The following is a 22,807-nucleotide window of genomic DNA, read 5'->3' as shown; positions in this document are numbered from 1 at the left end:
AATTGCCATAACTTCTCTTTTTGTTCCCCAAATATTTTACTCTGTAGTACACTCCCAAAGAAACACATTCATCAAGTCAGAGAGGAAAAGGCCTCCTATTGACAAGAAGGGTCAGAGAGTTCACAGCAATGTGATATATTGGATGAGGAGCCAATTAACCTCTTCAGGTCTTTTTCTTTGACCGCAAAAGAGAACTAGTAGATTAAACACTACTACCCCCACCTAAAATGTCAAAAAGGACGGGTAGGAGATTAAACAACACTACCAAATGCTGCCTCCCCCACCTAAAATGTCTCTTTCTCTCTCACACACAAAGTCACATGCAGACTTATATACACACACATTCACAAACACTAACCCACTAACCACTCCCAACTAGAAAAAAACCCAAAGGTCTTTTATTGTGTTGACCCTATAAAAGGGTAATTTCCTGAAGGTGCAGGAACCATAAACATTAGGAGAGAGAATGCTAAAAAGACAAGACGGTTGTCCGACCATCCTCTGATCAATGGGAAGTGTGGGAAGTTTTTTTTTATTTTTTTTTTACTATTAATTAACCATGTGAACACCTGTGTCTGAGACTACTTTCATTCTTTCCTGTTCATCTAAGAGGATGAAAGAAGGATAGAATAAAGGAAGAAAGCAAGCTCACGTTGAAAACTTTTCATTTCCTGTTTTGTAAACATAAAATAAAAAGTAAAGAAGTTAAAGTGCTGTAGAAATAACACTAAATGTAGTCAAAAACATTTTTTTTGGGGGGGGGGGGGGGGGGGGGGGGTAATAAACATTCAATGGAACTGAAGTCTATTATACCCTGGGTACAATTTCACTGCTCTCTCAAGAATGCCTCTCTTTCTTTCATTCATTCTCTTTCCTCTTCCCACGGTTCAATGCTTCTCCTCCCCTACTGGAGCAATTCCAGACCCAGACAAGCAGGTACTGAAGTCATCACATGCAACATATAAAACTGTATATTTGAACATAATAAATACAGCTCTTTAAGTAAAAAATAATGTACATATATACTGACAACTCAAAAGTTGTGTAGCAAACTTAAAATATTTAAGGACTATGTTATAAAACTCTCCATAGAGTCAGAAATGTAATGCCTGAGCTTACACTAATGTGAGTATAATCTCGTTGTGGGTCTTTCATGCAGAGAACTCTCCTCATGTGTTTGCAATTTGTATAATAATGCATTTAAAATCTAGTGGCCAAACGTATCATTACAAGTTCACAATGCTGTTTCAGATAAAATATAATGTGATAACATTGAATAAATGTATTTTCGCCAGGTTAGATACTGATACTTAATCACTCAAAACCCCTTATCTAATGGTGCATTCAAGTCCTCGTGGGAAGTCGTGTTTACGATGTCAGGTACGTCAAGTCACTTTCGTCGGAGCAAGATGGCGGTGTACCTTATTTAACTACACAAAAAAACAGAACGGTTTTTAAACTCTACGTAGAAAACAAAGAACAAAGAATGTGTATCAGGTGTGTTTTGCTTTTTAATGTTTTTAATTAATTTATGAAGCCACTGTAAACTTATTGTTACATATTATATTGTTTTATGACAATGCAGGAGTGCAGGAATTAGTTTATTTTGTTGTAAATAAAAAAGCTTGACAATGTCACTGCTAATTACCTAATACTGTGGTATTCCGCCACGTTTCTCATTGACACACCCCCAAATCGGAAAAATCAGGGCTTAAAGAAAATCCAGAGCTTCCCACTCATATTTACTACTTTGTGGTGGTGTTCATGTGCGTTCAACTCGTAAATATGATATTTTCGACATGACTTATATGAATGCACCATAAACCTCTCTACTTAACTGTTGGACTCGCACATCCGCCATGTTTGTAGTTTTTTAACAGTTCACCACCTTGGAATTATAAGGTTCTATCTGCATTCTGAGCACTTTTGAGATACACTATCTTCAAAGTTTTGGCATTCTCCTTTGTGGATAGACCGTTTTTAGCTTTATAAAAAAAGTCACAAAATGTACACAACTTAAAAATAAATAAATCACATAATGTAAATAAGTTGTCACAGAATAAAATTATGTGAATAACTCAGTTTTGACAAAATGTCAGATAGAATCTTAGAATTCTAAGGTGTCAAGTTTTTATCCGTGCTTGTAGTTCTAATCTAATCCTTGTCCAACACGCATTAGCCATTAGAGTGTGCATGGATCTGCACTAATTCTAACCGGAAAAAGTATAATATCTGGGTATCTTTGGAATACTCATTTCAACATACTATGATTTGGGACACACTAATTCTAATTTCGAATACCATTTAGGATGGATAGTATGCGAATTGGGACACAGCACATCATTGACTGTCATCTGCTTCATCGCAGATTGTGACAGGCAGTGTTTTGGGTGATGTGCATTTGAATTATAAACTTCACAGAGTGGATGGGGATAAGATTTTCAGCCGTTACTTAAATTCTGCTCTGTACTGCATACAAAACTATTTTATTCCACCAGAATGGACTGCGACTGCAACACATTATCGTCAACTACTTTTGGTACCGCTTTTGACATTTTTGCAAAAAAATTATTATTATGATTCCACTTGTCTGTCTGTTAGGCCATTTCTAAATATTTTTATGAAATGGTTATGGGTAGGTTTAGAGGTAGGAGTGGGATTAGCAGCTCAAAATATCTTTTTAATGCTATATTGTTACTAAAAGTGTCATTTTCCTACACATTTCTGTCCACTTTATATATCCTTTTTTTATATAAAATGGTTGTGTTTGGTTTTCTGGGGTAGGGTTAGGGGATCTACAATTTATCTATAAAATGGTAAAAGGTAAATTATACAACTATCTTTATGATATAAAAGATTGGTAAATATTTTACCTTTCTTTAAATGTTGTCAATATGATAAATGTCAATGTTGTACATTTCAGCATCTACAAAAATTTGTTTTGCACCTGAAAATGTTACATATTGATACCTACGTACTAACAATGAGACCAGGCTGGCAAATAATAGCGTTATACCAGATGTATAAAGCAAACTCTGGACAAACCAAGGATTTACAGTGAGCTGTGGAAAACCATTTTAAGTGTGAAAAACAAGTTGATAAACATGATAAACAGCCGCCAGAGAAATGTGAATTGCAGCTATTATTTATTTATTTATTTATTTATTTATTAATAAAAAACACTTTAGGGCTGGGGTAATTCAACAATGCTGAGCATCTCTGTTGAGTAATATCAGGAAAATATGCACCATCACATATGGGATATACAGAGAGAAAACAAGGAGCACAAAGGTCAGAAGATGCCCCCTTTTTCATTGTCAGTCATCTAATTTTCGGTGCCAAAAAGAAAAATAATGTCAGCAAACATGAATATAAATTAATTCATTTCATGAATTATTTATTTGGACAGATTGCCATTTAAAATTAGGCCACAACAATGATCTGTGAGCCAAAGGGGAACCAAAAAAAAAGAAGAAAAGGTTATGGCTCAGATGTTATTTTTTTTAAATGGAAACTGAAATGGAGGCACACATGCATATATCAAGCTTTAGTCTTATCAGCAGTCTTTAGACAGCTTTGGACTCATCATTTAATATATAATTTTTAAGAGTATTTAGAGTTATGCATAAAACATTTATTAATGTCCTGACCAAAAAAAGTAAATGTAAATGTCGAACAAACTACATCATATCTACATTTTTGAGTAAACAAAATTGTCAGGATTTAATAGATTGTGTGTGTTTTTATTCATAAAATTCAAAAAATAAAATGTTTGTGGGGACATTTTAATGTGTTTTCTTTTTCTTTTTGAACTCTAAATACATTTGGGTTATTGTAATGGCACCATATTGTTCAGATGGCCCCGTTTAATAAATCAGCCAAATAAATCTGAGTTAGCATGTGAAACTAAAACTACATATAGCTGTTTTATACAAGTGCACAGATATAAACCGAGTTTTCCTTTTTCTGTTTTTAGGTAATAGACAGGGAAAAGCACTGTACAAAATTAAACGGACTACTGTTGAATGTAATAGTAAACCTTTAAAACACACATTACTGAACAACATTTTAATTAGGTTTATAGTTTAGGGAAACTATAGTCAGTTCTCTTATCATTCTTATTGTGACAAATCTGAAAGATTTGCATAGAATTTTGGAGCCTATGGATCAGCCATCTGTCAAGATATTTGTTTGTCTGTTTATACTGCTGTTGTGGACTTGATATTTAATTTCAGAAATAGTCCTGTATCAAGACACTTTTTTGTGTATATAGTTTTTAAATATGGTTTTAGTTTCTAGTTTCATGTACAATCAACTGTAAGATTGTGCTCTTAATTACCTTAATCACTGTTTCTTGATCCTGGTGGTTCCAATGTGTCCATGGTGAGTCTGCATGAGCATGCTCATAAGCAATCTCATTCTGCACTTTTGTATATGTATTATTTTTGTTTTATGAATGCAATGGGCACTTTTACACTTTTAGTACACTAGCTAAATACCCTATTATTATGGGGAGCATGTAGGACATGCTTTTGTTGAGCGTGGGGGGCTGCACTGCTAAAACTGTGATAGGAGTCTTGTGCCTGGCTCTGTCCCCGAGGAGTATTCTGAATGAGGGTGTCACTTGCGGTCTGTACCCCCCATTTTCCCAACACACACCATTCCTCTGTCCCGTGTCCTCCCCCACTTATGCTCTCCGATCTCCTGGGATAAGGGGGCCAAACAAAGAAGGAGTGAGGCGGCATAGGCTGGGATGGCGGGGTGGGGAGCTCTGTGGCCCCTGTCTTATTAGAAGGGTCGTGAATGTGTCAGAATGATTAATTTGCAGAGGTGCACAGGGATACCCTTGAGCCACATTTATCCAGAGTCTGAGCTCTCTAGCACACACATCCCCTGATGTGTTTAGATGATATTTGGAAAATTAAGAAAAGAAAATATGAATATAATGCATGCAAATAAAATGACAAATTGTATAGAAATTTTGACCTAGCTATACCACTCAAAAACTATAACAACAGGTAATAACATTACTGAATTTTTAACTAAATTCTGACATTTAAGTGTGAAATAGTTTTATCCCCTCCCCCATCCATCATTCAGTACAAGAAATGTAATTATTTATAATGTTTTTGTTTTGTTTTTAAACGCAAATTCATTTCACCACAGAGCATCAGCCTTTACCATCAAACTATCTGTAATCAACATATATCAAAATACTGCTTATCAACTACAATTGGAGCTTTAATAGATCAGAAGACAATGTAGATATCTTTAATGGAATAACAATATTCAGGGCTTAAAGGGTTAGTTCACCCAAAAATGAAAACTCCATCATCATTTACTTCACCTACATTGTCGTTCCAATGCTGTAAGACTTTTGTTTATCTTCGTAACACAAATTAAGATATTTTTAATGACATCTGTGAGTGATTTCTGTCCTTCCATTGACAGCTATGCAACTAGCACTTTGACGCTTCAAAAAGTTCATAAAAAGATTGTACAACTAATGCCTATAAATTGAGTGGTTTATTCCAAATTTTCTGAAGAGACACAATTGCTTTATACGCTGAACAGACTAAATTTAGGCTTTTATTCACATAGAAATATTCAGCAACGAACACATCAGTTATGGTAAACAGAAGCTCAAGCATGTTCGCATGACGTGCTAATGAGGTTCATTCTCATGTGTTATGTAGCACAATTGAGCTTCCACAAGAGGTTTGTTCACGCACGTCAAGCAGGTTCGGTTGAGCTTCTGTTTATGTTCTTTGATCAATGTTTGTGCCCAAATTTTTCTGAATGGTTTCATGCATATATAATCGTGTTAATAGTGTCCTATGTGAACATGTTCTGCATTTATTTTCCCCAGGTTTTTTTTTTCTTTCTTGAAAATCATATTTGAATGTGCGGCAACTATAGTTGCCGGTGGGCAAATATGTTGTATGCACCCCCTCAATGTAAAATATGAATAGGAGGAGAACATTTGGCATTTATCTCAAAATAACTGCTTTCAACAGATCAATCTTTATTCATAAACACATTTATTATGTATACAAGTCGAAGAACATTTGATGTAAACCCAAAAAACTGCATCTAGCTTATAATCTCTTGAATATGAAAACACAACAAACAACAAATCCATTTGCCTTAACCATTGTGCGCTGTTCATTCTTGGGGATGAACATGGATAATTTGACATGGTTTAGTGTAAGATTTTTGCCCATCTTTTGGAAAATGCCGTTTTAAAAGTAACAAATTATCACTTTAACCAGTAGATGGCTGCAGAACGATTTGCTATTTGACTAACTGAAAGACATCTTTTCACAAGTTTTTCCAGTTGTATTCATATCTACATATTATGAAATCACAATTATAATAATAAAAGTTACTTTTTGTCAAAGTTTAGGCACTTTTTGTACTGAAAAAAAAAATTATGTTATCAATTGAATTTCATCAATGGAAAAAATTCATCCTCAAAATCAGAAACAACACAGAACACACATAGACAGAAATTAATTGGCACACTTTAAATTTGTAGAATTATATGAAAAACAGATGTTTGAAAAAAATGATAAACTCTAAAAACTTCAACTTTTCACTTTGTAACATCCTGATTAGGTTTGATTCTAATCATAATGTAACATTATTGAAAAACTAATTATTATTTTTTCAGTACAAAAACTGCTAAACTTCGACAAAAAGTAACTTATTGTTATAATTGTGATTTCATTATATGTAGATATGAATCTACCTGGAAAAACTTTATTTATTTTCTACAATAACCTTGATTTATTAACCTATTAAAACAGTATACCCCATTTTCCCATGATATATGTACTTACAAGGCATTTGCCCACCGGCAACTATAGTTGCCGCTTGGACTTTTGACTAAGTATACAAAAAAGATTTGTTTTGTTTGGATGATTCTAGAGACCTTCATGATTATGTAGATATATATATGTAAACAAAAAATACTTATTGGTAACATGAAAATGACCTTTCTTTTGGAGGTTTTGCCTTCGCCATGCTTCCTAGAATTAGGGCTCGGAAGTTGACAGCCTCATGTGACAGGGAGGAAGTGAATACCTTTTTTTTTTCTTGAAATCCTTTATGTGGTTGTTTGCTTGCATGTCATTGAGAAATAAAACATGGACAACATCTAGAAAAATACTTACAAAAGGAAAATGACAACTATGCATTGCGGCAACTATAGTTGCCGGTGGGCTTAAATGGGTTAAATGTGAATAAAAGCCTAAATTCAATCTGTTCATCATACAAAGTGATCATGTCTCTTCAGAAAATTTGGACTAAACCACTCAATACATATGAATTTGTTTTACAATCTCTTTATTAATTTGGCTTGAGAAAGCCAACTTACGGAAATCCTATTTAAACTTATTATGTTGGCTTTTTCAAGCCAACTTACTGATATTGTACTTCAAACTTTGACGAGTCATAGCTCAGAGTGAGGATTTCGCAGAAACGTGTGATTTACCACATTTGTAGAGGCTGACAGGCTCTGTAAGAACATACCTCACAATGGGGTAAAAGTTGCACCCCTTGGGGGGCAGGAGCTGCCCAAAGTTGCCCCAATAGCCGCATTTCCACTGTCGGGCCAGGGCCGGGCCAGGGCTTTAAACGGGCCGTGCCGGGCTGATAGCCTCGGGCTAATAGCACCAGGTCTGCGTTTCCATTGTCGTGCCAGAAGCTCCACAGCGCTTCACTAAAACACGCCCGTAACAGGCCTCTCTGGAACAACGTCACACTAACCCATTCACCAACAAATGTAAGTTTTATCAGAAAACTAATCAGAAATCACTGGAAACAGCGTTGAAAACAAACATGATAAAAGCAGCCGTTTGCTGGCATTTTTGTTGTTTACTTGAATATTTAAAACCCAAGCATCGATGTTTTACCACAGGTTTACAATAAAAAGTGATACATTGATCATAATGAATTCATTTATGTCAAAATTGCACATTAGTCACTCAGAAATAAATTACCGTTAGGTCTATTTCACAAAAGAAAGAGGACACACTTACTTCTTCAGTCGCGTCTGTTACTGTTTATCTGGTAGCCTAGTTACAGGACATATTTACATCACATTTAGAAAGAATGATAATTTCTACAAATATATGCCACCAAAAATACGACCTGAGGAGCTTTGGCACTCTCTCGACTCCCATACAGATATTTTCAGTCAGAGAAACAGAGGAAGCTCCCGAAAAAAAAGTTGCTTTATTTTATGATAGTCCGGTATAAAGAGACGAGACGTAGGCTACTGACAGATAAAATAAAAACATGACTGTGATAGCCTTTATGATTGGTCTGATTTCTTCAAGCGTATGTTTTTTTACTATGCGTATCTTCAAGCGTTTACTATGTTTACTATGGTAATGGTTAGCGCGCATAGTCTTTTGCATCACAAACAGAAGGCATTCAAACATGAACGTGAGTTAAATTATTTTAAAAGTCTTTAATGCTGACAGAATCATCCGGCGCTGCCGTCTCCCGACTCAAGTGAACTCCGCCTCTGTTCGTAACCACTCCTCTAGCCCGAGCTGGCCCGCTCTGGCCCAAGGTATTCGACGGGCCAGAAATCCTGGCCGCTGGCCCCGAGCAAGCCCCGATCAAGCCCCGGAAGTGACAGTGGAAACGCGACTGGCCCTGGCACGCACTAGCACGGCCCGGCCCTGGCCCGACAGTGGAAACGCGGCTATTGACTATGGTGTAGGACGGCCCATGAAATGCATGCGTTTTTCCTACTATGGTAAATTGCATAGGGATTTTGTATTGAACATAGCTCTGGATCACAGTGTCATAGAGACAAGGGGGTGGGCTCATTTTACTCAGACGACCAATCAGTCTCTCAGGATCATTGTGAAGCTATCAAGCCACACCCTAGCAAGCATTTAGAGCACCTCAGCAACAAGTTCCATAGACTTTCATTGAAAGAGATCAAAGGGACATCTCCGGATAGAAGTGTCATAGAAACATGAGGGTGGTCTCGTTTGACTCGGGGCAGCAAACAGCCAATCATGAATCACCTCAACACTTCCTAGCCCCTCCCTAGCAACCATTGTCGAGCACCTTAGCAACCAAAATCCATAGAGGGATATCTTCCCTTCTGAATGTCATAGAGGCATGGGAGTTGGTTTATATCATTCATACTGACAAGCAGCCTTTGGAGTTTCATGATTGGCAGCTGCCAAGCCACTCCCCAGCAACCAAACAGAGTACCCTAGCAACCATTTTGCAAGACCTATATCTCTGCATCAGAACATCGTATAGAGATGGGGGTTGGCTCTTTTTACTCATGCTAGCAAACAGGACTTCCAACATGCTACACATGCTAGCAGTGAATAGCTACATGCTAATAGCGATTAGGTAAGTGCTAAATCATGCCAAGAAAATGCTAAGAACTCCAATAGTAACCATCTGTGACAACTACCAACCACCTAGTAATACCATAGCAACCACCCAGAATACCTTAGCAACCGCCCTGAACACCCTAGCAATTGCCTAGAAACGCCATAGTCACCACCCAAAATACCCTAGCAATCGCCTAACAACACCATAGCAACCACCCAGAACACCCTAGCAACCACCGAGAATACCCTAGCAACCACCTAGAACACCCTAGCAACTGCCTAGCAATGCCCTAGCAACCACCCCAAAATACCCTAGCAAGCGCCTAGCAACACCATAGCAACCACCTATAACACCCTAGCAACTGCCTAGTAATGCCCTAGCAACCACCCAGAATACCCTAGCAACACCATAGCAACCACCTAGCAACACCCCAGCAACCACCAATAATACCCTAGTAACCACCTAGCAACACCATATCAACCACCCAGAACATCCTAGCAACGCCCAAGCAAACACCCACAATAACTTAGCAACCGCCAGCAACCGCATAGCAACCACCCATAACACCCTAGCAACCGCCTAGCAATGCCCTTGCAACCACCCAGAACACCCTAGCAACCACCCAGAACAGCCTAGCAACACCATAGCAACCACCTAGAACACCCTAGCAATGCCCTAGCAACCACCCAGAACACCATAGCAACAGCCTAGCATCACCCTAGCAACCACCCAGAATACCCTAGCAACCACATAACAACACCATAGCAACCCACTAGAAACACCCTAGCAACCGAGTGGCAAGTTTTGCCACTGCAAGCACCCACTCACATTTTCTTCAGGAAATGTTCATTCTAGTTAAGTTGGCTTGAGAGAGCCAACTTACTGATATTGTAGTTAAACTTAATATTATTAAGTTGGCTTGAGAAAGCCAACTTACTGAAATCCTATTTAAACTTATTATTATTCTTCTTCTTCTTTTTCTGACCGCAAATTTTCTGACTCTAACTCCTCCTAGACCGTTCAAGCTACATACTCCAAACTCGGGTCAGACCTTCATACTGTTCTGACTTGGTGTGCTATATCTTTTCAGACTGATTTGACTTTCAGTTTTCTTAAAAATGAATATTAAAAACCATAAAAATCCCATAGACTTACATGGCAGACCGCTCAAATTGAGCCAAGACTACGGTGGCCCATTAGTGTACAAGCCAAAAACTCAAATCTAAACTCCCTGAAGCCCTAGACTCAATTAAACTACCATTTAATTATCTATCTATCTATCTATCTATCTATCTATCTATCTATCTATCTATCTATCTATCTATCTATCTATCTAATCTTTCTAACTTATCTTTCTATCTAACTTATCTTTCTATCTAACTTATCTTTCTAACTAACTTATCTATCTATCTATCTTTCTTTCTAACTAATCTTTCTTTCTAACTAACTAATCTATCTTTCTTTCTTTCTTACTAATCTATCTATCTTTTTAACTAACTTATCTATCTTTCTAACTTATCTATCTTTCTAACTAACTTATCTATCTATCTTTCTTTCTTACTAATCTATCTTTCTTTCTAACTAACTAATCTATCTTTCTAACTTATCTATCTTTCTAACTAACTTATCTATCTATCTTTCTTTCTTACTAATCTATCTTTCTTTCGAACTAACTAATCTATCTTTCTTTCTTACTAATCTATCTATCTTTTTAACTAACTTATCTATCTTTCTTTCTAATCTATCTATCTTTGTAACTAACTTATCTATCTATCTTTCTTTCTAACTAATCTATCTATCTTTCTAACTAACTTATCTATCTATCTATCTATCTATCTTTCTAACTAACGTATCTATCTATCTATCTATCTATCTATCTAACTTATCTATCTTTCTTTCTTTTTAACTAATCTATCTTTCTAACTTATCTATCTTTCTTTCTTTTTAACTAATCTATCTTTCTAACTTATCTATCTTTCTTTCTTTTTAACTAATCTATCTTTCTAACTAACTTATCTATCTTTCTTTCTTACTAATCTATCTATCTTTCTAACTAACTTATCTATCTTTCTTTCTTTTTAACTAATCTATCTTTTTCTAACTAACTTATCTATCTTTCTTTCTTTCTTTTGAACTAATCTATATATCTTTCTAACTAACTTATCTATCTATCTATCTATCTAACTAATCTATCTATCTTTCTAACTAACTTATCTATCTATCTATCTATCTATCTATCTATCTTTCTAACTAACGTATCTATCTATCTATCTATCTATCTAACTTATCTATCTTTCTTTCTTTTTAACTAATCTATCTTTCTAACTTATCTATCTTTCTTTCTTTTTAACTAATCTATCTTTCTAACTTATCTATCTTTCTTTCTTTTTAACTAATCTATCTTTCTAACTAACTTATCTATCTTTCTTTCTTACTAATCTATCTATCTTTCTAACTAACTTATCTATCTTTCTTTCTTTTTAACTAATCTATCTTTTTCTAACTAACTTATCTATCTTTCTTTCTTTCTTTTTAACTAATCTATATATCTTTCTAACTAACTTATCTATCTTTCTTTCTTTCTTTCTTTCTAGCTAATCCATCTATCTTTCTAACTAATTTATCTTTCTTTCTTTCTTACTAATCTATCTTTCTAACTAACTAACTTATCATCTTTCTTTCTTTTTAACTAATCTATCTTTCTAACTAACTAATCTATCTTTATTTCTTTTTAACTAATCTATCTATCTTTCTAACTAACTTATCTATCTTTCTTTCTTACTAATCTATCTTTCTAACTAACTTATCTATCTTTCTTTCTTTTTAACTAATCTATCTATCTTTCTAACTAACTGTGAGGGACCAAGCAGTCAAGGGCAAAGGACACAGGATTTCCAACCAAAAATGATTTATTAAATACAAAAACAAAGTTACAAATTAAATAGTTTGAAAAACTGAACAAAATAAAGTCAGGTCTGGGCCCATAAAAAGGATCAACTGAACAGACCCAAACTTAACAGTAATCAAACCAACTAACAAAACAACATGACCTCCCAAATGACACACATGGGAAACTTATATACACACAGGACTAGTCCATTAGACATACACAGGGAACACCACAAATATCACTTAACACAATTACAATAAATAAAGTAATTAACTTCAGAAATATCAAGAAATGGGCCATAAACAAAATAATGTACCCAAATAACTATAGCCAACAAAATATAAATAGAATTATAATAAACAAAACAAACATACAGTCAATCATACCCCCCCCAACTAATTGGCAACATGGATTAGCCCAACAGAACAAAATGGCAGCAACTGACGCCAGCCGGTCCTTTATTGGAATAGACCTCCACCGGAGCGCAGCGTCCCAGACAACGCCAAACCTCCGCTCTTCCCACGTAAGCAACTTAGACTCAAAAGAAATAAACATTAACACAATATACCACTAATAACTAGAAAGTGTGCACCCAACCTAGTCATGTATGGTAAAAGTGTAAATTATAAATAAAGTGGGTAAAATGAACCAAATCTGTGTGTGTCTTTATTATGAAATATATAGGATGATCTGCAACAAAAGATTTAATTATAAAATGTAATAAAGGACAATCAAAATAACATGTAAACAAACAAAAGGGGAAAAGGCATGTCAGTGTGTGTGGTTTAGTTACCGCCTTGCTGTGTGGCCACGTCGTCGGCCATCACACTCCCCCCCACTTCAGGAACCTCCCTGACACAGCGAGAGAGGAAATCAGCCGTAGCATTGTCTTTCCCTGGAACATACTGGATACTGAATTGGAAGGGCTGCATGGCCAAGTACCACCGAGTAATTCTGCTATTTGTGTCCTTCATCCTCTTCAACCACTGTAGAGCCTTATGGTCAGTTTCCACAATAAACTCTCTCCCAAGTAGATAATATTTTAGGGAATCCAGAGCCCATTTCACAGCCAAGCACTCCTTTTCGATTGTAGAATACCGGACCTCTCGCGGGAAGAGTTTACGGCTAATACAAGCCACCAGTTGTCGTCCATCACTTGGCCCTTGCAGTAGCACGGCTCCAATACCTCGTTCCGAAGCATCTGTTTGCACAATAAACGGTTTATTAAAGTCAGGATTATGCAACACAGGGTCCTCACCCAGGGCAATCTGGATGTCTTGAAAAGCCATCTTTGCTTCCTCTGACCACTGAAGTCGATTGGGGCATCTGGTGCCCACCATATCCGTCAAGGCTGCTGCTCTGCCAGAGAAATTGGGAATGAATCGGTTGTAAAAGCCTGCCATACCAAGGAACGATCTCAATTCTTTCCGTGTTTGGGGTAAAGGACACTGTTGAATGACCTGGACCTTCTTTACCTGAGGTCTGACCACCCCTTTACCAATGACGTAGCCCAGATATTCAACTTCAGTTCGGGCCACAGCACATTTCAGTGGATTGATGGTGAGGCCTGCTAGTTGGAGTCGCTGTAGAACTTCTTGAAGATGTTGTAGGTGCTGTTCCCACGTGTCACTGTAGATAACAATGTCATCTAAATAGGCGGCCGTAAAAGACAAACCATGCAAAATCTGGTCCATGAGCCTCTGAAAAGTGGCTGGAGCCCCATGCAGGCCAAAGGGAAGAACCTTAAAATGAAACAGCCCCCATGGAGTTCTAAAGGCAGTCAACTCTCGAGATTGAGAAGTAAGAGGAATTTGCCAATATCCTTTGGCGAGGTCAATGGTGGTCAGATACTTGCTTTGACCTAGGCGGTCAATGAGGTCGCTTATACGGGGTGTTGGATAGGAATCGAACTTAGAGACAGAGTTCAGGTATCGAAAATCAATACAAAACCGTAAGGTTCCATCTTTTTTAGGGACTAAAACCACTGGGTGGCACCACTCACTCTTAGACGGCTCGATGATTCCCAACGTCAGCATCAGATCAATCTCTTCCCTCAAGGAGACCTGTAATCGCTCAGGTATTCGATAACTCATCCTTTTAACAACAGCATCACCTTTCAACACAATCTCATGTTCAATCAATGTTGTGGCTCCAGGATACTCAGAAAAGAGGTCAGGGTGACAAAGCGCTCTCACCTGGGATTGGCGATCTTTTGGCAAATGCTCCAGGTTAACACATTCTGCGACCGGCTGAGGCAAGTATTGCTCCTCCAGTTCCTCTTCCTCCATCACCTGTTGAATCATTAAAACTTGTGACTCCTTCTCAGGACGAGGAATCCACTCCTTCAGCAAATTAATGTGCAAGACTTTACTAGGCCGGTCCAAGCCTGGTGTGGTAATTTCGTAAGTGGTGCGTCCCAGCTTCCGCTGGATCTCAAATGGACCCTGCCATTTCGCCAATAATTTGCTCTCCTGACTTGGTAACATCACCAACACTTGCTGGCCAGGGTTAAAACTCCGTTCACATGCAGACCGATCATACCATGACTTCTGGGATCTCTGTGCCTCAGCTATGTGAGTTTGAGCCAGTTTCGCCATCGCCTCCAACCGTTCCCTCATCTGCACAACATAAGAGATCACATTTACCAAGTCCCCGCTACCCTGGGTTCCTTCCCACAGGTCACGAAGCAGGGTCAAAGGGCCTCTCACCTCACGCCCATATAATAACTCAAAGGGAGAGAACCCAGTCGAGGCCTGGGGAACTTCTCTATATGCAAACAGGAGGTAGGGCAACCACCGGTCCCAATCCTTGCCTGACTCACTGATGAACTTGCGAAGCATTTGTTTGAGTGTTTGATTGAAACGTTCTGTGAGGCCATCTGTTTGCGGATGATAAGGAGTTGTACGTAAACTCTCGATACCCAGAAGCTGATACACCTGCTTTAAGAGAGTGGACATAAAGTTAGTGCCCTGATCAGTAAGGATCTGACAGGGGAACCCCACTCTGGAAAAAAGTTGTATCAAGCATGTTGCTACGTACTTGGCTTTAATGGACTTCATTGGGAACACCTCGGGATATCTAGTCGCATAATCAGTTATAACAAGCATAAATCTATTTCCAGCTCTACTCCTTTCTACAGGGCCCACAATATCCATACCCAGTCTCTCAAATGGTGTACCCACAACAGGTAGAGGTTGTAATGGAGCTCTGGAAGGGCTTCTTATGGAGACTTTCTGACACTCAGGACAACTTTTACAGTATCGAGTCACATCCCTCCTTAGTCCTGGCCAATAGAAGTGTCTTTTGATGCGAGCTAAGGTCTTGTGTTTTCCTAGGTGGCCAGCCCAGGGAATTGAATGACTCAACTGGAGGATTACCTCTCGGACACATTGTGGCACGACAAGCTGGTTTGTCGACTCAAACTGGCGATAAAGAATACCTTTTTGGAACAAATACCTTTCGGCAGAGTCAGTGTCATCAGCATTGGCTGTAGCTTCATGTTCTGCTTTCTTGAGGTACGGAGCCAGGCTGACGTCCTCCTGCTGGAGCTGGATCATGTTAGTGGGCACCTGGAAACCTTGAAACAAGTCACATGAGGGGTTAGCCGGTATCTTGGAAACATTATATGCAAGCTTGTCCCGTCGTCTCTCACTACGGGACTTCCGCGACTTTGAAGGTTCCACTTCGATATCCACATCAAAGAAAGGTAAAGTACAGAGTGTTTGCGTCGGTTCCTCTGCCCGCTTCATTTGGGCCCTGGTGATTACAACATTGCAAAGCTGTTCCGGCTGCAGTAAATCCAAAAGCACCGGTAAATCATGCCCCAGAATCACAGGATACGGCAAATTATCTGCAACCCCAACGTCCAGGAGATAAGTCTGTCCCTGTATTTTGATGTAAAGACCCGCGGTAGGTAACAGTTTCTCATCGCCATGGACACAGCATATCAGTCTCTTGTCAGAAGGATTAATCAAGGCAGGTGAAACAAACTGTCTGTGTACCAATGTCTGGTCGCTGCCAGTATCAACTAGAGCATGGAGTTCTTTACCGTTCACTTCTACAGTGGTCATCTTTAAGGACAGTCCAGGCTTTACCGGAGCTGCATTCTTTCTGGGCACATAACACACTTGAGAGAGCTTGACAACGTTCTTCGGGCAAACAGGTTTGGTATGACCCTCTTGGCCACACAGGTAACAAATAGGCACTTTCTTAGGTGGTTTAAAAAACGCAGATTCAGATTTTCCTCCTCCAGGAGGCTTACCAGAGTTGTAGTACTGGGGCGGATGAAAGACATGGGGCTTGCGAGAATCTCTCCCACCCCGCCAACTCCATGGCTGGTTCCTTCCCCGGGCAGCAACGAACACATCCGCCAATGATGCAGCTTCAGCAGCAGTATCAGGGCCCCGCTCACGGATCCATACCTGAAGCTCAGGAGAGAGCATTCGGAGATACTGCTCAAGAATAATTATTTCTCCAATTTCCTCAACAGTTTTACCTTTAGGTCGAATCCACTTCCCATACAGCTCCTTCAGCCTGGCATACAATTCATTGGGACTCTCAGATGATTCAACCTCCAGAGAACGAAATCTTTGTCGATAAGTTTCTGAATTAATGTCGTACTTCCTCAGAATAGCCGACTTGACACAAGCATAGTCAAGAGAGTCATCGATGTCCATAAGCACATATGCCGCTCGGGCCTTACCAGTCAGTAGGGGAATCAGGCGGAATGCCCAGTCAGCCTTAGGCCAACAACACGCTGCAGCAATCCTCTCAAAGGTTATCAAAAAATGTTCTATGTCATCAGAGTCACTTAATTTTTCTAATCTAGGCTCTTTGACCAAGGACTGACCTCTATCATAGTCCATGTGGTAAAGGTCTCTTTCACTCCTTTTAGGGAATGGTCGATCAGAATCGGGATCACCATCCTGCATTTCCCCTGGACTTGGATTCATAGAAAGTGGATCAAGGGTGGGTGGAGTATGAGTACGAGCTTGCACCTCCATCTGAAGCAGGCCAAACTGGTGCTGCAATGCCTTAAATCGTCGTTCTTGTTCCTTTTGCTCTTGGGCCCTCCCGGCCTCCCGAGCATCCATCTGCGCCATGTGGGCCCGGAACAAACTTGTCAGATCTGCCAGCGTTGGCTCCCGCCCTCCAGACTCCTCTGTGACAATCTCCTCACCATCCTCTACGGTCTCCACCTCCCCTTCCTGTGCTTCCATTGGCACCAGCCTTTGTGTCCCTTTTCTTCCAAGCCGACTCATAGCTCAAAAAAAACAGGGAGGACGAAAAAGGGGAAAAACCAAAAAATAGGAAACCTGCGCCCTCTGCAGATCCCACTTCTGACACCATATGTGAGGGACCAAGCAGTCAAGGGCAAAGGACACAGGATTTCCAACCAAAAATGATTTATTAAATACAAAAACAAAGTTACAAATTAAATAGTTTGAAAAACTGAACAAAATAAAGTCAGGTCTGGGCCCATAAAAAGGATCAACTGAACAGACCCAAACTTAACAGTAATCAAACCAACTAACAAAACAACATGACCTCCCAAATGACACACATGGGAAACTTATATACACACAGGACTAGTCCATTAGACATACACAGGGAACACCACAAATATCACTTAACACAATTACAATAAATAAAGTAATTAACTTCAGAAATATCAAGAAATGGGCCATAAACAAAATAATGTACCCAAATAACTATAGCCAACAAAATATAAATAGAATTATAATAAACAAAACAAACATACAGTCAATCATACCCCCCCCAACTAATTGGCAACATGGATTAGCCCAACAGAACAAAATGGCAGCAACTGACGCCAGCCGGTCCTTTATTGGAATAGACCTCCACCGGAGCGCAGCGTCCCAGACAACGCCAAACCTCCGCTCTTCCCACGTAAGCAACTTAGACTCAAAAGAAATAAACATTAACACAATATACCACTAATAACTAGAAAGTGTGCACCCAACCTAGTCATGTATGGTAAAAGTGTAAATTATAAATAAAGTGGGTAAAATGAACCAAATCTGTGTGTGTCTTTATTATGAAATATATAGGATGATCTGCAACAAAAGATTTAATTATAAAATGTAATAAAGGACAATCAAAATAACATGTAAACAAACAAAAGGGGAAAAGGCATGTCAGTGTGTGTGGTTTAGTTACCGCCTTGCTGTGTGGCCACGTCGTCGGCCATCACACTAACTTATCTATCTTTCTTTTTAACTAATCTATCTCTTTCTAACTAACTTATCTATCTTTCTTTCTTTTTAACTAATCTATCTATCTTTCTAACTAACTTATCTTTCTTTCTTTCTTTTTAACTTATCTATCTTTCTTTCTTTTTAACTAATCTATCTATCTTTCTAACTAACTTATCTTTCTTTCTTTCTTTTTAACTAATCTATCTATCTTTCTAACTAACTTATCTATCTTTCTTTCTTTCTTACTAATATATCTATCTTTCTAACTACCTTATCTTTCTTTCTTTCTTTCTTTTTAACTAATCTATCTATCTTTCTAACTAACTTATTTATCTTTCTAACTAACTTATTTATCTTTCTTTCGTTCGTTTTAACTAGTCTATCTTTCTAACTAACTTATCTATCTTTCTTTCTTTCTTTCTTACTAATCTATCCATCTTTCTAACTAACATATCTATCTTTCTTTCTTTCTTACTTACTAATCTATCCATATTTCTAACTAACATATCTATCTTTCTTTCTTACTAATCTATCCATCTTTCTAACTAACATATCTATCTTTCTTTCTTTCTTACTAATCTATCCATCTTTCTAACTAACATATCTATCTTTCTTTCTTTCTTACTTACTAATCTATCTATCTTTCTAACTAACTTATCTATCTTTCTTTCTTTCTTACTAATCTATCCATCCAACTAATTAATCTTTTTTCTTTCTAACTAATCTTTTTACTTTCTTTCTTTCTTTCTTTCTTTCTTTCTTTCTTTCTTACTAATCTTTCTTTTTTTTCATACTTTTCTTTCTTTCTAACTAGTCTTTCTTTTTTCTTTTTCTTACTTTTCTTTCTTTCTTTCTAACTAATCTTTTTCTTTCTTTCTTTCTTTCTTTCTTTCTTTCTAACTAATCTTTTTTCTTTCTTTCTTTCTTTCTTTCTTTCTTTCTTTCTTTCTAACTAATTAATCTTTTTTCTTTCTTTCTTTCTAACTAATCTTTTTTCTTTCTTTCTTTCTAACTAATCTTTCTTTCTTTCTTTTTCTTACTTTTCTTTTTTCTAACTAATCTTTCTTCCTTTCTTTCTTTCTTTCTTTCTTTCTTTCTAACAAATCTTTTTCTTTCTTTCTTTCTTTCTTTCTTTCTTTCTAACTAATAATTTTTCTTTCTTTCTTTCTAACTAATCTTTCTTTTTTCTTTCTTTCTTTCTTTCTTTCTTTCTTTCTAACTAATTAATCTTTTTTCTTTCTTTCTTTCTAACTAATCTTTTTACTTTCTTTCTTTCTTTCTTTCTAACTAATCTTTCTTTCTTTCTAACTAATCTTTCTTTCTTTCTTTCTAACTAATCTTTCGTTCTTTCTTTTTCTTACTTTTCTTTCTTTCTTTCTAACTAATCTTTTTTTTTTCTTTCTTTCTTTCTTTCTCTCTTTCTTTCTTACTAATTTTTCTTTTTCTTACTTTTCTTTCTTTCTTTCTAACTAATCTTTTTTCTTTCTTTCTTTCTTTCTTTCTTTCTTTCTAACTAATCTTTCTTTCTTTTTCTTACTTTTCTTTCTTTCTTTCTAACTAATCTTTTTTCTTTCTTTCTTTCTTTCTTTCTTTCTTTCTTTCTTTCTTTCTAACTAATTAATCTTCTTTCTTTCTTTCTTTCTTTCTTTCTTTCTTTCTTTTTAACTAATTAATCTTTTTTCTTTCTTTCTAACTAATCATTTTTCTTTCTTTCTTTCTAACTAATCTTTCTTTTTTCTTTCTTTCTTTCTAACTAATCTTTTTACTTTCTTTCTTTCTTTCTTTCTAACTAATCTTTCTTTCTCTTACTTTTCTTTCTTTCTTTCTAACTAATCTTGTTTCTTTCTTTCTTCTTTCTTTCTTTCTTTCTTTCTTTCTAACTAATCTTTCGTTCTTTCTTTTTCTTACTTTTCTTTCTTTCTTTCTAACTAATCTTTTTTCTTTCTTTCTTTCTTTCTTTCTTTCTTTCTTACTAATCTTTCTTTTTCTTTTTCTTACTTTTCTTTCTTTCTTTCTAACTAATCTTTTTTCTTTCTTTCTTTCTTTCTTTCTTTCTTTCTTTCTTTCTTTCTTTCTTTCTTTCTTTCTTTCTTTCTAACTAATCTTTCTTTCTTTCTTTTTCTTACTTTTCTTTCTTTCTTTCTAACTAATCTTTTTTCTTTCTTTCTTTCTTTCTTTCTTTCTTTCTTTCTTTCTAACTAATTAATCTTCTTTCTTTGTTTCTTTCTTTCTTTTTAACTAATTAATCTTTTTTCTTTCTTTCTTTCTAACTAATCATTTTTCTTTCTTTCTTTCTAACTAATCTTTCTTTTTTCTTTTTCTTGCTTTTCTTTCTTTCTTTCTTTCTTTCTTTCTAACTAATTTTTTACTTTCTTTCTTTCTTTCTTTCTTTCTAACTAATCTTTTTACTTTCTTTCTTTCTTTCTTTCTTTCTTTCTAACTAATCTTTCTTTCTCTTACTTTTCTTTCTTTCTTTCTAACTAATCTTTTTTCTTTCTTTCTTTCTTTCTTTCTAACTAATCTTTCTTTCTTTCTTTCTCTTTCTTTCTTTCTCTTACTTTTCTTTCTTTCTTTCTAACTAATCTTTTTACTTTCTTTCTTTCTTTCTTTCTAACTAATCTTTCTTTCTCTTACTTTTCTTTCTTTCTTTCTAACTAATCTTTTTTCTTTCTTTCTTTCTTTCTTTCTTTCTTTCTAACTAATCTTTCTTTCTTTCTTTCTTTTTCTTACTTTTCTTTCTTTCTTTCTAACTAATCTTTGTTCTTTCTTTCTTTCTTTCTTTCTTTCTTTCTTTCTTTCTTTCTAACTAATTAATCTTCTTTCTTTCTTTCTTTCTTTCTTTCTTTCTTTCTTTCTTTCTTTCTTTCTAACTAATTCATCTTTTTTCTTTCTTTCTTTCTTTCTTTCTTTCTAACTAATCTTTTTACTTTCTTTCTTTCTAACTAATCTTTCTTTTTTCTTTTTCTTACTTTTCTTTCTTTTTTTCTAACTAATCTTTTCTTTCTTTCTTTCTAACTAATCTTTTTCTTTCTTTCTTTCTTTCTTTCTTTCTAACTAATCTTTCTTTCTTTCTTTCTTTCTAACTAATCTTTTTACTTTCTTTCTTTCTTTCTTTCTTTCTTTCTTTCTTTCTTTCTTTCTAACTAATCTTTTTACTTTCTTTCTTTCTTTCTTTCTTTCTTTCTTTCTTTCTAACTAATCTTTTTACTTTCTTTCTTTCTTTCTTTCTTTCTTTCTTTCTTTCTTTCTTTCTTTCTTTCTTTCTTTCTTTCTTTCTTTCTTTCTTTCTTCCCAACTATTATTTCTTTCTAACTAATCTATCAATCTAACTTTAACCTACTTTAAACTTCTAACTTCTTTAAACTTCTTCAAACTCTCTGGTCAGGCTTTCTCAAGCCAACTTAAAGTTTGTCTCAACAAACTTTTTTTTCTAGTTATTCTTCCTCTGCCCCTAAAATTTCTGACTCTAACTCCTCCTAGAGCTTTAACTCTCCATACTCCAAACTCGGCTCAGACACTCAGACTGTTCTGACTTAGTGTGCTATATCTTTTCTAACTGATCGGACTTACGGTTTTCCTAAAAATGACGATCAAAACTCGGAAAAACTCCCATTGACTTAACATTGCAGAATGTTCAGATTTTCAAACTCCCCAACTGCCAGAAATTCAAATTTAAACTCCTTAAAACCCTAGACTAAATCTAACTGCCATTCTATATACTATATGAGCCATTGAGACTCATATAAACCAATAAACTCATCTATCTACGTCAAACTATTTTTAACTTCAAACTACTTAACTAAATTAAACTTCAAGCTAAATTAAACTTCAAACTAATTTAAACTTTAAACTAATTTAAACTTCAAATTGCAAAATTTACTTCATTTAAACTTATAAACTCTGAACTCATATAAACTGTGAGTGATTGTGTGAGCGAGTTAGTGTGAATGTGTGTGTTCTGTGTGTGTGCATGTGTGAGTGTATGTGCGTGAGTGAGTGTGTCTGTTTGTGTGAGTGTGTGTGTGTGTGAGTGAGAGAGAAAATGTGTGCGTGTGTGTGTGTGTGAGCGAGTTAGTGTGTGTGAGAGAGTGTGTGTGTGTGTGTGTGAGAGAGTGTGTGCATGTGTGTGAGTTAAACTCATCTATCTATCTATCTATCTATCTATCTATCATCTATCTATTTCAAACTAATTTAAACTTCAAACTACTAAATTTACTTCATTTAAACTTATAAACTCTAAACTCATATACAGTAACTCTGAGTGTGTAAGTGTGTGTGAGCAAGTTAGTGTATGTGTGTGTTGCTAATCTTAGCAACTGCCTAGCAA

At 36.3% G+C, this 22,807-nt stretch overlaps 2 protein-coding genes across 3 annotated transcripts in view; one reads left to right on the top strand and one right to left on the bottom strand.

The window, feature by feature from the left end:
* The window catches only part of gdf11 (growth differentiation factor 11), an 89,121-nt gene that overhangs the window by 2,901 nt on the left and 63,413 nt on the right, over nucleotides 1-22,807 (top strand). The window lies entirely within an intron of this gene.
* Nucleotides 12,431-17,771, bottom strand: LOC309488473 (uncharacterized protein). The gene is made up of 2 exons (XM_082156730.1): nucleotides 14,458-17,771; nucleotides 12,431-13,463 (listed from the first exon to the last, which is right to left on the bottom strand). Exons 1-2 carry the CDS (start codon nucleotides 17,521-17,523, stop codon nucleotides 13,326-13,328), a joined length of 3,204 nt encoding a protein of 1,067 aa, XP_082012856.1. The 5' UTR covers nucleotides 17,524-17,771; the 3' UTR covers nucleotides 12,431-13,325.

The sequence above is a fragment of the Leuciscus leuciscus genome (assembly GCF_965113295.1).
Source record: "Leuciscus leuciscus genome assembly, chromosome: 23".
Taxonomy (NCBI): Eukaryota; Metazoa; Chordata; class Actinopteri; order Cypriniformes; family Leuciscidae; genus Leuciscus; species Leuciscus leuciscus.
This window is presented reverse-complemented; position numbering and strand designations above follow the sequence as displayed.

Excerpts from the sequence above, each read along its gene's own strand:
- LOC309488473 (XM_082156730.1), bottom strand. The coding sequence starts at position 17,523 with ATGAGTCGGCTTGGAAGAAAAGGGACACAAAGGCTGGTGCCAATGGAA. Across the intron at positions 13,464-14,457 it reads CAAAAGATCGCCAATCCCAG|ATGCTTCGGAACGAGGTATT; the intron begins GTGAGAGCGCTT and ends TTGTGCAAACAG.